This window comes from Lathamus discolor, chromosome 3, assembly GCF_037157495.1.
Source record: "Lathamus discolor isolate bLatDis1 chromosome 3, bLatDis1.hap1, whole genome shotgun sequence".
In the NCBI taxonomy this organism is placed as follows: domain Eukaryota; kingdom Metazoa; phylum Chordata; class Aves; order Psittaciformes; family Psittacidae; genus Lathamus; species Lathamus discolor.
This window is the reverse complement of record NC_088886.1, coordinates 134,650,985-134,667,569: the sequence shown is the minus strand read 5'-3', so window position 1 is coordinate 134,667,569 and position 16,585 is coordinate 134,650,985. Positions and strand designations below refer to the sequence as shown.

The 16,585-nt window shown below is 37.2% G+C and overlaps 1 protein-coding gene across 1 annotated transcript; it reads left to right on the top strand.

The window, feature by feature from the left end:
- The first annotated feature begins 12 nt into the window (after positions 1–12).
- Positions 13–16,227, top strand: KIF11 (kinesin family member 11). The gene is made up of 22 exons (XM_065671932.1): positions 13–290; positions 2,799–2,931; positions 3,059–3,156; positions 3,240–3,318; positions 3,673–3,858; positions 3,951–4,075; positions 5,289–5,379; positions 5,676–5,918; positions 6,034–6,129; positions 6,767–6,855; positions 7,386–7,473; positions 8,223–8,411; positions 9,524–9,731; positions 9,993–10,165; positions 10,483–10,605; positions 11,254–11,412; positions 11,794–11,933; positions 12,567–12,846; positions 13,893–14,115; positions 14,361–14,512; positions 14,815–14,931; positions 15,641–16,227. Exons 1-22 carry the CDS (start codon positions 190–192, stop codon positions 15,761–15,763), a joined length of 3,216 nt encoding a protein of 1,071 aa, XP_065528004.1. The 5' UTR covers positions 13–189; the 3' UTR covers positions 15,764–16,227.
- The last annotated feature ends 358 nt before the right edge of the window (positions 16,228–16,585 follow it).

Below are 16,585 nucleotides of genomic sequence, written 5' to 3'. Positions count from 1 at the left end.
CCGCTGATTGGCCGGGCCGTGGGGAGGTGCGTGGTTCAAAGTAACCGGCAGAGCGCGCGCCCCCGGCCGAAGTGCTGCAGCGGTTGAGGCGAGTGGCGGGTGGTTGGCGCCGTCCCCGGCTGCCCCAGTGCATCGTGGTCAGCGCTTCGCCTCTCTGTTCCCCCGGCACGCGTGGCGCCGAGGCCTGCCATGGCTTCTTTCGGCTTCCAGGGAGGCGGCGGCGGCAGCGGCAGCAGCAGCTCTAAGAAGGAGGAGAAGGGCAAGAACATCCAAGTGGTGGTGCGGTGCAGGTAGGAGCGGCGATCCCCCGCCCCGGGCGAGCGTTGAGGACCTGCCAGCAGCAGGGTGAACGGGCAGCCGGTGAGGCTCCTCCGGAACCTCGGCCTGGAGCGTACGCTGCGCAGCCTCTCGGAGAACCCGCTGTGCTCGGCGGGCCCAGGCCGTCGTCCTCCGAGGGGCTGTAGGGGCGCCGCGTTGCCTGCGGCCTTGCCTCCTGCTGCTCAGTGGCCCTAGGAGAGAGAGCTGCGGGATGTAGTTTTGACGTGACTTGCTCACTGATACTGAATCTTAAAGGTTCTTAAAAGTGTTGCTTGTTAAAACTGTAATCCTGATAATTGCTTAAGAACAGTGTTCAAAATAGTTTTGGAAGTTTTTCCTTTTCTGTGTGTGTGTGGTTTGTTTATTTTTTAGGGGGGGAGGGAAAGGGTTTTTTCTTTTTTGAGCCAGAGCTGCAGATGTTGGCTTATTGTTGTTAATGCCTTTTGCAGTTACGCTTGGACTTTCTATTTTTACAGATGCACAATGATAATAGAAATCAAAAGCGGTTTTATCTTGCTTTTGAAATACAACTAAAAAGCTGCTGAAACAAATGCTGTGTAATGGGTGAAAGTGTTGATGTAAACCATTGCAGTTGCAAAAGAATAACGCTATTGAAACAACTGAGTGTGAAATGCTGTCAGGGGTGATCATTTTCTTTTTCAGCTGATTAGTCAATTGTTCTGGAATAGCCTCACTAAGTATCAGTGCATATTTGAACTAAATACAGTGTGTATTTTAATTAAATGTAATGCTCAATATGTCAGTAGCATCAGGATTGTCCTTGGTGTAGTGTTTTGCTTTTGTTGAAACTTGTAGACTATGTCAACATTCAATTCTTAACCCTTAAGAACTTTCTAACTCACCTTTGCTCTTGCCTGTTGTACAGCTTTTCTTTTTTAATAGAGCTTCAGTGTGTTTGAGCTAGTAAATGTTCCTCTTACTTTGCCTTTTTGTTTTCTTTCCTGCACCAGTCAGGTTCTCTTTACCTTACAAATTGGTAGATAGATCCAATTGTATTAATTTGATTTCAGATTTGCTTCCAAAACCTGATGTGTCAGAGCTTTTCAATAATACAATCATAGAATGGTTAGGTTTGGAAAGGATCTTAAGATCATAGAGTTCAAAGCCCCCTGCCATGGGCAGGGACACGTCACACTAAACCACGTTGCCTGAGGCTCTGTCCAACCCAGCTTGAACACTGCCAAGGATGGAGCATTTGCAGCTCTCTTGGGCAACCCCAGTGCCTCACCACCCTCACAGTAAAGAACTTCCTTATATCTAGTCTGAACTTCCCCTGTTTAAGTTTGAAATAAAAAATCTTATGCATTTGGTATGCTCTGGTAAAGCATCAATCTGGAAACTCAAACCGCATGCATTAGCATTTTTAATATGAATGTTAATATCCTTCATACCTAAGGGGAGAAACCTGTGATCAAATGTCACCGTGGCATACCAGGTTACTGCTTGTCTGTTGGTGCATGACAATGATCTGCATGTATGCTCCAGCATAGCTGAAGTGTTCCTCTACTCTCATGGTTGTGGGTTAGCATATCGTAAGATGCCTGCATTTGTTTCACTGATCTATATAATTATAGAGCAGACTATATTCATTGTTGAGTCTCCTGTAATTTTAAAAGTCACAAAACCAAAGCTGTAACTTGGCCCTGTGAGTGTGTTTTTAGTGATCATCTGTTGCCACCAGTCTTGCAGTAAAGTGTCTAGTGGTGCATCTAAAATCTAACACTTTGGCCTCAGTGCTATGTTGAGGAAGAAATGTTAGCCACAAGAGTCAGGAAACTCAAGGTGCTGTGCACTTGTGGTTGGTTTTTTTTTTTTCTGGTTTTTTTAAACGTTATGATTTAAAGAAACAGCATGTGAAGTGCCTCTATTGTCAAAATATTTTAAAGGTTATTAAGGTTCTGGTATTGCTTACTGTTCTACAATTAGCAGGCCCTATTGGTATTTCTGGTGCTTTAAAGTATTGTCATCAGTGTGAGATGCAGGCTTCATTGCTTGTGTAAATGAAAAAGGAAATTTAAAACTGTAATTAATATAATTTGCTGCTGCCTTAACTTTCATGTGCAACTTTTTCCTTTTTTGAAGGCTCTTGTTTATACAGCTATTTGGTATGTTTGATTTTCTACCACTCCTGCAATTGAACATTTCTAGTGGAAGCTAGCCGTGTAAGCATGTAAATGATCTTAAAAGTGTTTATGAACTTGTTAAAAAATAGATATGTAAACAAACTAAAAGCTGTAGATTCTTGAGTTGTTCTACAGTGGGTGGAAGAGAAGCCAGGTCTGGAAACTGCCCAATTGCAGCAGTTTTTCCTTAATTATTAAACAAATTAAGTTAAAAGCTTTATGTCCCATTTACTCAGTTACACTATTCTGGATCCTTAAACTGGGTGACATTACTGCTTTGTCAGTTTATGTTGTTAGCAATAATATCAATCTATATTCTTAACTCCTGTCTTTTAGGCCTTTTAATACTTCAGAACGTAAAGCAGGCTCCTATCCTGTTGTAGACTGTGACCAAGCAAGAAAGGAAGTTAGTGTCCGCACTGGAGGAGTGACAGATAAGACATCAAGAAAGACTTACACATTTGATATGGTAACTACTTGTCAAGTTGGGGACTTAGAGAAATGTATCAGCTTGTTTCTACATTACAGTGTGATTACCGTGTGATGCTCTACATTACTGTAAAGATAAATGGGATGGATTTTCTTTATCTCAATAGGTTTTTGGAGGTCAGGCAAAGCAAATTGATGTATACCGGAGTGTTGTGTGTCCCATTTTGGATGAAGTTATTATGGGCTACAACTGTACAGTGTTTGCGTAAGTAAGCCAATAATTATTATTAAGAAATTTTCTTTTAATTTTAGTTTATTGGTTACACTTAAATTTTTTTATTCTCACAGTTATGGCCAAACTGGTACCGGTAAGACCTTCACAATGGAAGGGGAGCGATCACCCAATGAGGAATATACTTGGGAAGAGGTATATTTTTCATTCCTGAGACTTCTTTTGTTTATACATTAGTTCAAAATTAGAAATTGCAGACGGATAAGGACAGCTAGAAATTGCTGCCTTTCAAATCCTGAAGTTGACTTTCCTGAAATATTTGTAAATTAATAAACAGTCTCACTCATTTCTATGAGAATCAAACCTTTACATTTTTAACGTGTGTATGCAAGTCTTGGTGATCTCTATATGGAAGACTATCTTTGTCCAAGGCATTTTTATTTTTGCTTATAACAAATAGTGACTATTTAGCTAATAATAATTAACTAATTCCACCCCCAACCTCAAATCTCTCTCAGTACATTTATGTATTAAATATGTAACTTACAGGATCCACTGGCAGGTATAATACCCCGTACATTGCATCAAATATTTGAAAAACTCACGGAGAATGGTTCTGAATTTTCTGTGAAAGTCTCTCTTTTGGAAATATATAATGAGGAGCTTTTTGATCTTCTGAATCCTACTCCTGATGTTGGAGAAAGACTGCAGATGTTTGATGATCCTCGGAACAAAGTTAGTGCTGTCTTCCAAAATTTGTTATCATAAGGCTTTCAGCATTGTTGAGTTTGAGAGACACATAATAAGCTTGTATTATTTTCTGACAGCGGGGTGTAATTATTAAAGGCTTGGAAGAAATAACTGTACACAACAAAAATGAAGTCTACCAAATCCTGGAAAGGGGTGCAGCAAAAAGAACTACTGCAGCTACTTACATGAATGCATATTCAAGGTACAAATCCTCACAGTTTCAGAAACTTTGTTTTGTTCTTGTTTTATTAAACAGGATCTTGCTGAAGGAGTAAAACATGTTGAAGGTAGTGCAAACCTGGCATACTCTTGAGATTCTGTATCACAGTTTAGATTGTCAAATGTGGGTCAGAAAGCCATATTTACAACTTCCTTATCACATGCTGTAGGGCAATTCTAATAGGTGTGTGAAGGGGCATTATAAAATCTGAATGATTCTCATCTTAAAAATAGGCACGCTGTTTCTCTCTGCATGATTTTCTACATAAGCTTCCTCTCATTTACAGTTTGCATGCTTTGTTATAAATATGTCCCATGTTAATATGCAGTGTCTAGTCGGCAGTAGCCTTGGCATTCCACCTAACTCTAGCTGAGATATAAGTAGCAGAATGTTCTTAATCTGGCATCTAGAATATTGAAATGTAATTAAAACTCAAAGTTAACTTTTTCAAGGCATTCTATGCCTATGGAAACAAAAAGAAGTCTGAAGTGCATAGCTGATATACATTATATGTAGTAGCATGCAATTAATATTCTCTGCAGTAGATACTATACATCTTCAAAAAGAATGCTGTAGTCCACTCAAAGTTTGGAAGATATTTAGCTGATATACCTGTATTGCAGAGATGTGTTGACTTTGTTTTAGCTGTTATAGGTGGCTGGGTTTTTTGGGTTTTTTTGCCAATCCTGTTTACTAAATAAAAACTTGCTTGACAGCATTTGGGACTCTTACACAACTCTTCTGGAAGTTGGATGTAAGATTGAAGGGGGTAATGTAGCAATGCAGGCTACTTCATATGATTGCAGTTCAGTCAGAATCTAGTAGAGACATCTTGGTCAAAAAAATCATTGTTTATTACTAATTTATCATTCTTAAACTGCAGATGTGATAGCTGTGTCACTGAACAAATAGTCATCCAGTGTTGTAATAAGCAAAGAACACCCTGCCCAAGTCATAATTTTATTTTAAAATAAGCTGAGCACATCTGTGTGCTAGTGCAGGGGAGGAACATCTGGTTACCACAGATTAGAACACAGAACTAATTAAATCTGAAATTACAGGGAATTTAGGTAACTTATTCTGCCTGAACTGGTTTTATGCATAGTCAAACTGGTTTAATTTGGTGTTCGTGTCTTTCTATATGTTAGCTTCTTATTGTAAAAGCGTATTAAAGGAGAACTGAATTCTTTTATAGCCGTTCCCACTCTGTATTTTCTATTACCATCCACATGAAAGAAACAACAATAGATGGAGAAGAACTTGTTAAAATTGGAAAGCTAAACTTGGTAAGTATTTGAACTAAATGTTGTTGATGACATTCTTAAAACAATCAACTAGAATAATCTGACCTCATTCCCTTGATCCAAGGTGGGGTGGGGTCCGTTTTCCAATAAGGGGGAAAAAAATCATAGTTTTCTGTGAAGATGTATGGACTATACTTGTCACTCTGAAAAACGTTAGTCCCATTTGACATCCTTCACAACTCATAAGCTGCTTTGTGTGTTGCATTCTGCAACGCTGTGGGGTGAGCATTCTTCAGGGTCATTTGAGACAGAAGCATGTCCTTCCTCTTGTCTTTCAGGTTGATCTTGCAGGAAGTGAAAACATTGGTCGATCTGGGGCAGTTGACAAAAGAGCTCGTGAAGCTGGAAATATCAACCAGTCTCTACTGACTCTAGGAAGAGTTATTACTGCTCTAGTAGAAAGAGCCCCACATATTCCATACAGGGAATCTAAACTCACAAGAATCCTTCAAGACTCTCTTGGAGGACGAACAAAAACATCAATAATTGCCACAGTTTCTCCTGCGTCTATAAGTCTTGAGGTAAATATAAGTCTGAAAATACATTTCTAAAATAGATATTATAGTTTGCTAATGATACAAAAATATTGGTGAACTCCTCATCTTGATGTACTGTTACTGCATCTGTTTATCACAGGAAACCCTGAGTACACTAGAATATGCCCACAGAGCAAAGAATATAATGAACAAGCCTGAAGTTAATCAGAAGCTAACAAAAAAAGCTCTTATTAAGGTAAGCTAGATATGTATCTTAAGTTACAGGTTAGGTTTGATTCTGTTAACATAGATTTTGCTATGAAGGAATAATAGAGTTGTGGAGAAGCTATAACTAGTAGTGATGCTTTTCTGAAGTAATTTTAATCACTGAACTCCTGTTTTCAAACTGGTGTAGCATTAGTCACTTTGCAGACACCAAAACTGTTGCTAAGAGTAAAACTGGTTAGAGAGGGCTATTACTACTAGCCATGACTCTGTGCATGCATTATCTGTTTACAAGTCTGTGGAGAGCCAGTAAATGACACTGGATATCTTTTCATGGGCTTACTATATTAGCTTCATTCCCTGCAGAATGCCTGAATTAAAGTTAAATTGTCAGTAAGTATGAATATAAAGTAGTTGACTGCTACTAAAGAAGCAAGGATTCCTATTGTAAGCTGTTATATGTGACCAGATATGATTGAAGTGGGATGTTCCAATGCTCTAAATCTATCTAGTGTTATGAATTTAAATGGTGCTATACTGAACTTATTTGTAACAGAAGTGCTTATGCAAAACTTCCACAGAGCACTCTTTGTGAAGTATCTGTTAGGATAAATACTGAAAGCAAAGTAGGAATTTAGACCTTTACAAGTGATTGTTCCTTTTTGCAGGAATACACTGAAGAGATTGAGCGTCTGAAGCGAGACCTTGCTGCTGCACGAGAGAAAAATGGAGTCTATATTTCTCTTGAAAATTATGAGTATGTCTTCAAAGTCTCTATATAATCTCTAACAACAAATCTCAGATACTGGTACCTATCGTTATACAAATATGCTTTTGGATCTACTTTCACACCAGAAAATTGAAGATAGTAAGGAGAATTTAGCCAACTGGTTTCTTAGAAACTAGTTATTATACAGATAGAAGCCTAAAGAGTAGGCTTGCACTAAGGATTTTATTTGTTGCACAAATTTTATATGTGCAACTTCCCATAAGCATAGCTGTGATGCAGCTTTACCCCATGGAGCCATTCTTTCAGTGGAAGCTCATATAGAAGAGTAAACTAGACATAATTTACTTCACTTTGTAAGATAGCTAGTTCACACAGAAAATTTACAATGGAAAATCATTTCAAATCCTTCTTGCATTAGGTGAAAATTACCAGTTTTTCATACAGAAGTTAGCAATGCATTTTGAAGTTGCTAAATATGTAGTACAAAAACCAGTGGATAATCTTGAAATCAACTCTTATGTGACTAATTTGTTTATTTGTTTTAATCCTTGCTTGAGAGCCCTTAATGGAAAGCTGACAGTTCAGGAAGAACAAATTGCAGAGTATATTGACAAAATCAGTGTCATGGAGGAAGAAGTGAAAAGAGTAAGTGACATTTCTCAACTGTGGATTAAATCTGCCAAAAAAGGAAAGAAACCTTTGGGGAACAAAGAAAAAGGTTGGAGCAAAGAACTTTCTGAAAAGTTTTTGTTCTGAAATTTCTCTAAATAATCAAGAGTGGAAACTTCCTAATTCTTTATGTTAGGAAGTTGAAGTATCAAATGCTAGTTGCAATATTTTTTTTTTTTTTTTTTAAAGCTCTTTTAATGTCTAGCACTTTAATTTGCTCTGTTGGGTTTTTGGCAAAAAATCTGCTTCTAAAAATAGTATCTCAATATCTCAATTGACGGGTATCTGCTTAGGAGCAAAGAATAAGGGGGGAGAGGAGAAGATGACGAGCTCCCCCTAACAAATTGCACAGAAAATGAGAGCTTTCTCTTTAAAAGAAATGCAGCTGTTAATTTGCTGAAATACATAACTACTCTGTAATCAGCTTTACTAACTCTCCTCTCCATTCTATCTTAAATTTGGTTAGTGGGATTTTTATTTTTTTTCTTACTGTGTTGTAACAGCTGCTTGGTCTTGCGTTTTGAGTGGGGAAGCAAGGGATTATTACAATGAATATGGTGTTTGTTTGTGCTGTCATCTAGGTTTAAGACCTCTGAGCCTTATAGCTGAAACTACATTGCTGAATGAATTTTGCCTTGTGGTATTTTGGTGTAATTTGAGAGATAGGAGTTCTGTTGACCTGATAAAAGGAGTGTTTCCCTATTGATTTTTGTCTTCTGCTTTAGATCACTGAATTATTCACAGTTAATAAAAATGAACTTGAACAGTGTAAAACGGATCTGCAAATCAAGGAGAAAGAACTGGAAGAAACCCAAAAAGATCTGCAAGAAACAAAGATTCATCTGGCTGAAGAAGAATATGTGGTTTCAGTTTTGGAAAACACTGAACAAAAACTTCATGGCACAGCTAGCAAGGTTGTCACAGTTTTTGCACCTAACTGTAACAGTAGCTTCCTATGTTTGGGAGATTCATAGCCTGTTCAAGGAAATAATTTTTGCTAAATCATGATGAGAGTGTGACAAAACCTGAATTTAAGATGGGACAAGTAGGATTATCTCTCTCTATAAATTATATTATGATGAAAAGCTACTTTAGATTGCAGAACTTTGTGGTAATATTGACTGTTGACTGCTAAACACACTGGTTGGTCTGGAGCTAATCTTTCCTTCAGGCCAGGTTGTCATGAGAGTTCCAGTGCTTTGCACTATGTCATGAGCTGTTTTGCAGAATAAGTAGCTTGCTTTACTAGGAACTTATGGCTGGCCCTACAGAAGAGTGAGTTATATATAAATGGGGTAGAAAAACAGCAAAAAGCTTTGCAGAGATGTGTACAGTAATTTACGCTAACTGAGTAATGGAAACTGTTGTCCTGTTATGTCTGTATTTTAGGGTATCATTTTGATGTTTGTAAATTGCTTGTAATTATCAAAACAGACTCGATGTAGGGAGAGAATGTCCTGCTATTTAAACTGCTAAGTGATAAAATTTGTATCTTTAGTCAACATGAAAGTATCTTTCTACTGAGATTCCTGTAAGGATGGGAAGGGATGCCTTGTGTTTTGCATGTGGGTTGTGTGTAAGAGAAATAGGTACAGAAATTATTTATGCTGACTACAAAACCAAGAAGCCACTATGTGTTTGAATTCTCAATTATTCATCACAGAATAGTACTGGAAGCCTCTTGCTTGAGTACTATTGAAGAATATATTTACTGTCAAATCTTTCAGAAAAAGTTGAAGTGGTGAGGATTTTTTTACTATTCTGGGATAAATGATATCTTAAAGGACATACTTAGTATTTAAGAAGTTGTTAATACTTTAATTTCAAAGAACAAATGGCCTTTACAGGTAACTTCTGTCTGTGTTCTAAGACTACAAATGACATAACACCAGGATTTAGAACAGTGGTAATTTGATGATATTACAGGAAATACCTGGTTTTGTAAGGAAATAACTTCTTTAACTTTCTTATATAATATATACTTGACCTCTTGTTTAAGACTGACCAAAATAACTTGAAATTGTAGTTACTTTGTACAGTTCAAGAAACTACAAAAGATGTATCTGGCCTCCATGCAAAACTGGACCGTAAGAAGGTTGTTGATCAACACAATGCTATTGTCCAAAATACATTTGCAGGACAGATGAATGATTTATTCAACAAAATACAATATTCAGTTACTGAAAACAGTTTGAAGCAGCAACAGATGTTGACATGTTACACAAATTTTATAGGTAAGTGTGTTGTCTGTATCACTATGCCATCCTGAGTTTTTGAAACAATAGTACCAAAGACCATTTCCTAAAATTGATCTGTCTTAGTAAGTGGAAGAGGCTTTATTTAAGCAATGTAATGATAACAGTTGCGTTAGTAATGTAGATTAGCAGCCTTTCTGTGCTGTAAGAGTCAATAAGGTGATGAGCAATAAAAGGAGTTTCTATCCTATGGTGGAGCTTATAAAAAATACTTGTAACACTTCTTGATTTCTTTTGTAGGTAACCTCCTGTCTACCAGTTCTTCAGCAGCTAATATTCTTGCATCAGTTGTATCAGCATCTTTTGCCTCTGTTAAAGAATTGGTGTCCACTGAAGTTTCTCACGTGTCCAAAAAAATAATACAACATGAGAATCTGTCGCTTGATTGTAAAGCTGAGCTGCTGAGATTAATTGTTAGTAAATATACGTACTCTTATGTTACTTAAATAGATTGAACTGTTCTCAATCAAAAGGGATTCTGTAAATATTGTATCGGAGTTTTTTTTCTCATGCCCTCTACCTGTCTCTGCTTCAGTTCTTGGCCACGATTGTGTCCTTCCCCATTTCCCTTCGCATGTCACCTCCACAAGCTGTAATGTATAGCAAATGGTGTCATAGCAGAGTACATGGGTATGTATATGAACAGCTTCTTACAAATGTAGATGAAGGAACAGTCATATCATGCTTTACTTTTTTTTTTTCCTTTTTCCCCTCCCCCTGCTGCTCCTAGGAGGAACATACATCTGGATTAGGAAGAGCATTAAACAGCTTGACACCAATGTTAGAATTTGTCTTGGGGCTAAACTGTCAGTTTCAGAATAACATGAAGAAATACTCTGTTGTGGTTGACAAGGTAATGCATATATGTTATCTCTTGTGCTCTTATTTAATTTACAGATAACACTTTAGTGTTTTTTCTGCAGCATGTCAGAGTGCTTCCAGTTCTGGTCTGGCTTTTGTCACTTCATCCTGTCCCATAAGTCCTGCCTTTTACCCCTTTCTTCCAGGCTTCTTTTCCACTTCTAAATGTGTTGTATTTGTTTATTACCTATATTGGCACAACTGCTCATCTAAATGCCACATAAGAATGGTAAAACATGGATGCTTAAAGCTATATCTAACAAATATCCTTAATATAGTCTCTCCTGTGTTTTAGAAGTCTAAAATAACCAACTCAGAAAAGTCTGAACTCTTATAACCCAATTTCTTCAGCAAATAGTGCATGGCTTACCAGCTCTTCCTTCTTGTTCTTGTCCTTGTCTTAAGAAGTATCTTGTCTGTGTCTTCCTATTTCGCCTATCTCACATGCCAAATTTTGTGTTTGGAAAAGCCCATACCAACTTCCAGTATGTCAGTTCAGATTGTTTAAGTGTTATTTTCCAGCTTTGATGCACAATACTTTATTAATGCCTTTGACAATTTATGTATAAACTACGCTACAGAAAAGTATCAAGTTCTCACCAACGGACAAATAGCTAACTAGTAACACCTTCTTTCAAAGATGGAGGGTCATAAAAGGGAAATTGATACCTTCTTTGAAGATCTTTCTCTCACACTGAAAGAATTACGGGAAGAAACAGCCAGTGTTTTTGCTCAGCTTCAGAATGATTGTGAGAATTTAAAAGAAGAAGTGGAAATGACGAAGTTGGCACATGCAAAGGTATCCTTAGCGTTAAAAGAAATTCTAACACCAAATGTGGTTGCTTGTTTTGATTTAAACTTTCTGGCAGTAAACTGTTGTACTTGTTTCAGGAGAACTGTTAGGATGGTAGCTTGATAATCTAACTCTTTTCAGCCGTTGATGGGCTGCTTTAAGAATCTTGTATAGGAAGGTAGCAAAAAAAATGTACCGTTGCTCTAAGTATGTCCGGTATATGTGTTTACATGTATGTCCAAAAGCAACATGTCTGTATCTTCTCTACAAAAATTGTAAAACAAAAAGCTTATTTGCTGCCTTTTTAATAAATGTGTTCAAGTGCCTTTTAAGAATGTTAAAAAGTACAGAATAACGGTGAAATGTCTGACACTTTTTTTTCAATAGAACACAGCTCAATTGATGTCCTTACTGCAAAGCCAGCTTGACCATTTTGCTCAGGAGACTCAGAAGAACTTAACTAACGTACTTGCAAAAAATGGAAGCTTGAAGACCACCATCTCCGCTGTACAAGAAAATGTTCACCTGTAAGGAGCAGATTACTTTTTGTGTATACTGATGTGAGATAAATATGTATGAAGAGGACTGCAAAATTAGATTCTCCTTCGTATTTATATGCTTATAAACTCTTCTGGACAAGACCTGTATGTTAGAGCTGAGTTCTGCCACAGAATATAGATCATAGTTCACCTTTCCCCAGAGTAAAAGGTAGCTCTACAAGGCTTTTCCTGAAACTTGTCTCTTGAGCATATTGCAGATAAGAGACCATGGTTTTGGGAGCAATATGCTGATGAACTGCCCTCGGTATGGCTGGGATTCAGAACTTCGTACCATAAAGGGTTAGCTTGAAGTATAATAGTGCATCTATTACAGCAGGCTTCATTCAGTTGCAGACTGAGTAACTAAGGCCTTGCCAAAGTTGTTTTTAGTTTGTGATTGGGTTTTCTGGGTTTTTGGTTGGGCTTTTTCTAGGGGATTTAATAAACCTCCTGCTCAAAGTGCTGCAATACGTAAATCTGCTAAATAGAGCAGCAACATTATAATTAACTGGTTTGATAGAACTGCACTACTTCACTGCTTCTGGTATCAAACATTTCTAAATATAGAAAGTGCTAAAATCCACCTTTCAAAATCTCTGAACTCTTACAAACATGTTGCAGGAAAGCTACAGACCTTGTCAGCAGTGCAACTTCCAATCACAGCAAATTTATTGCATCTCTGGATAACTTCTCTCAAGACCTCAGGACCATAAATGCTGAAAACAAGATGATGCTGGAAAAATCCACTGACCACTGTTGTCAACTCCTCACCAATCTCAAAAATGTGTCTCAGGATGCTGATAAATGGGGTGAATTTATGACTGCTCAGATAGTCAGCTTTACCAATCAGCAGCTATTGTCCTTCAGTGACAAGAAACAGCAACTTGAGTGTTTACAAAAGGTACCTATAGTCATTTGTAGCCTAATACAACATTCTGGGAAAAACTTCTATAGTAGAATTTGTAGGGGAAAGAAGTTTTCACTTATAGTCAGAAAAAAAATCACAGTGGTGTTTTTTCAGTCACAGCAGACTTACGTTAATTGGTTTAAATAGATGCAATTAGAGGAAATCAAAAGTTTAATTTAAGACTTTAAACTTAAAATGCAAATAACTTCATAAAATGGCGTTTTGATTAATCCATGAGTCTAACTTCTGTTTGTAATTTGGGAGAGTTTTTACATGTTTTTGGTAGTGCACATCTCTAATTCTAAAGCTTTATCTACCAATGGTGTCCCTGGAAGATATACACAATGATCAGATACAGACTGTGTTCTGGAGGATGCAAATGACTTTATTAGTCAAATGGATTAACATTATGGCAGAAAGCATTCCTTTTAAGTATTTACTAATTCTGGCCTCTTATCTGAGAGTTTTTCTCTTTTTTTTTTTGTTTTAATTTCCATCACAAACTTCACTTACTCTATCTGATTGTTCTAATGGGTATTGAAATAGGCAAATCCAACTTTTTGCTAACTTTCAGAAAGAAAAACTTGATGGTTAAAAGGATTTGCAGTCTCAAGACACTCCTGTATCTGTTACATCTACAGAACACTTCAGGCATTTCATTCCAGTGGGAACAGCTAAAAATGTTTTCCTTTTCCCCTACAAATACATAAAGCTTCTAGTGCTTGTAGGATTTTCACTTGAATATCCTAATTCTGTGCAGGGTTCTGCATAGAAGCCTGAGAAATCTGATCTGAACCAGATGGCATCATCTTTATTCTTGAGTAGTTTTCTAAAATGATCATACTTTCTAAGAAACTGAATCTCTTCTGAAGATAGGTCTCAAAATGAGTGTGTAAAACTGGCACTGAAACTTCTCAATTTGAGGTCTCAGTTGTTTTCATTTCAAGTCATGTCACTAATCGTGTACCGTATCTTAGAAAAGAGGCCATAACTTCACTGTTAACTTGGTGTTACTAGTTGTGCTTTTGTCTTGTTTGCAGAAAAATGAAGACAGCTGTGATACAGCCATAGCTGAAATTGATGACCATATTGGTAGACAAAAAGCTACTGAGGAGAAGGTACTGAATGGCCTTCTTGAGCAGATAAAGGTTGACCAAGAAATACTTCTGAAGGAGAAGCTGGCACTTCATGAGGAAGCAGGGAGTGGACTGACTCAGGTTAATGATTTCCTGCAGGAGGATCTTAAAGTGGATGTTCCAACAGGTATTTAAAGTAGGTTGGGGACAGAACGGGCTTACAGAAAGCAATTTAAGTTGCAGAATTAGTAAGAGAAGGCCAATGGGAGCATACTATAGCTAGCAGCCTGACACCTTTTTTAAGGTGCGTGCAAAGAATGATGACTGAACAAAGCATAACTTTAAGTTAATGTAAAATTGAGGATCTGTAATTAAAGCAAATGCTGAAAGTGTTTAATAGTGCCTTTCATTAGTGTACAATCTTCATTAAAGGGGCAACTCCACAGAGAAAAGACTACTTCTATCCAGTCACACTTGTGAGAACAGAACCCCGGGAACTTCTGCTGGAGCAATTAAGGCAAAGGCAACTAAAGCTTGATGCTGTTCTGAACAGTGTGACAGAGGTGGAGGATAATGTAGATCAGGTATGTGTGTGAAGGGCAAATGAATCTCTTCAGTGAGTATTTCACATCTTCAGGAGTTTTTTCATGCTGCTGTGGAGAGTGACTTTGAACCTCAGAGCTGTTGCAGCACTTGTATTTTGCAGGGTACTTGAAGCCACATGTGCTGAGCTTTTTGACAAAAACAGTATCTTGAAAAATAAGGGAAGTTATTAATAATTTAGAGACTTTCATTTCTGTTTTTCAAAAACAGAAGTGCCATGACTTTTATATGTCTGATCATGCTTAGTACATTAAATACATTTTTCTGGAAACTTCTGCTTTAGGACCTGTTGGAAGAAGAGGAAGGGTTGCAAGAAGCAAGTGAAAGCCTTGCTAGCGACAAATCCTTAGTGGATGCGAACATGTGCTGCCAAGCAAATGGTGGCGTTCCCTTTTTCCAGGTAACTTCTACAGATACTCTGAACAGCTGTGTATTTAAGAATGAAGGAAAATTATTGTTCCATAATAGTGTTGTAGTTTAAAGTCACCTACTATAATTTAGCGTAGTCTAACAACTTCTCTAAATCCTGGAGAGCATGCTTTGTTAAACTTGAGATGAAATAACAGATTGTGGTAACAGTTAACACCAGATAAAATAATGCAAGTTTCTGGAAAGCTGGACAGACAGTAATAAGCTTCTCAGCAGATAATCCTGCATGAAAAATATCGTCATAATTTACTAGATATAAACACTTGTGTTAATAGAAAAGTTGAAATTAGATGTGGAGCATTTTCTTAGAGGCCAGACAGAAATGCTAGTTTTCTTGCCTCTTCACTGGGTTTAGTGTTTGTTTGGTGGGTTGTGGTTTTGCTCTTGTTTTTACCTCCTTTTAAGCCTCTTGCTCTACCAATGTAACTGTCTATAGGCCTTCTATGTTTGCTTAGGGGGGGCGTGTGGTGTGTTTATCTGTCATGGATCCCTTAAAAGTAGCTGCTGAACTTCCAGATGTCTACAATACATCTCTTCAGTAAATCTAATATTAGGGATATTTTTCAGGAGTTTTACCAACTTGTTTTCTCAGAACACTATGTAATGCAGTGTACATGAACAAGTAGTCTTTAGGGGTTTTTTGTATTCTCTTAACATTGGACGTTTTATTTAAATTGCAGCACAAAAGGAGTCACAAGAGGGACAAAGAGAACAAATCTGCAGCTGCAGTAGAGAGCAAGATAGAAGATATGACGGAACAGTTTCTTCCCAAATCTAAACCTCCTTTAAGATCACTGAACTAAGATATATCCACTGCAGATCCCTCTTTTGAAATACTTAAGTTTAATTCTCTACTGAGCCATAACTTTGGTTATTCTCGGTCTCTGTATATAGTGACATATTGATGCAAAGTTGGATCAAAAGATTGACCTGCCAGATGTCCTGCTTTTGTCACATTTTTATATGCTATAGCTTGCAAAGTATTAACAGACTTTTTTTTTTTTTTTAAAGGGGAAAAAGATTATGGTGCTTTATGTTAAATAGACTTTTATGTTCTCAAGTAAGATATCCTTTTCTCAGATTTGAAACAGTAGAAAGGGATGAGGTAAAATGCTTTGTCAGCAATACCAGTTACCATTTTATATTTTGATTAACTGTAAATAGTGTTTTGGTTTTGTACCCACTTTCTAGCTTGATTCCTGTTTTTATGAAGTAGCTGATTTTGCCTGGGATACTTCAAATAAATCATTGATACATGGAAAACAAATGTTGTAAGCACCTTCCTCAGAGTAAAACAAGCTTACATGACTTTTATTTTGTATTACCATGTTTAATTTAGCTAAAGCATTAGCATCTATGTCATACATCTTGTGCTGTCAAAAAAGGATGGTTCTCTCCTCTGTTTCATATTAGACAATAGCTCTATTTCAGTGCCCTTTCAGTATATGAAAGTCTCACTGCTAGGTTTTGGGGTTTTTTTATTTTCATTTGTTTTGAATCCCACTGTTATTATTTTCATCTTAGCCTGCAGCTGTGATGTGTTGCCTTGCATATGATGTCAACCACAGCTTATGTATTATAAACTGGCAGGATTTCTTTTAAGATGTAGATGCTTACATTAGTAC

Excerpts from the sequence above, each read along its gene's own strand:
- KIF11 (XM_065671932.1), top strand. The coding sequence starts at position 190 with ATGGCTTCTTTCGGCTTCCAGGGAGGCGGCGGCGGCAGCGGCAGCAGC. Across the intron at positions 291-2,798 it reads CAAGTGGTGGTGCGGTGCAG|GCCTTTTAATACTTCAGAAC; the intron begins GTAGGAGCGGCG and ends CCTGTCTTTTAG. Across the intron at positions 14,932-15,640 it reads GTGGCGTTCCCTTTTTCCAG|CACAAAAGGAGTCACAAGAG; the intron begins GTAACTTCTACA and ends TTTAAATTGCAG.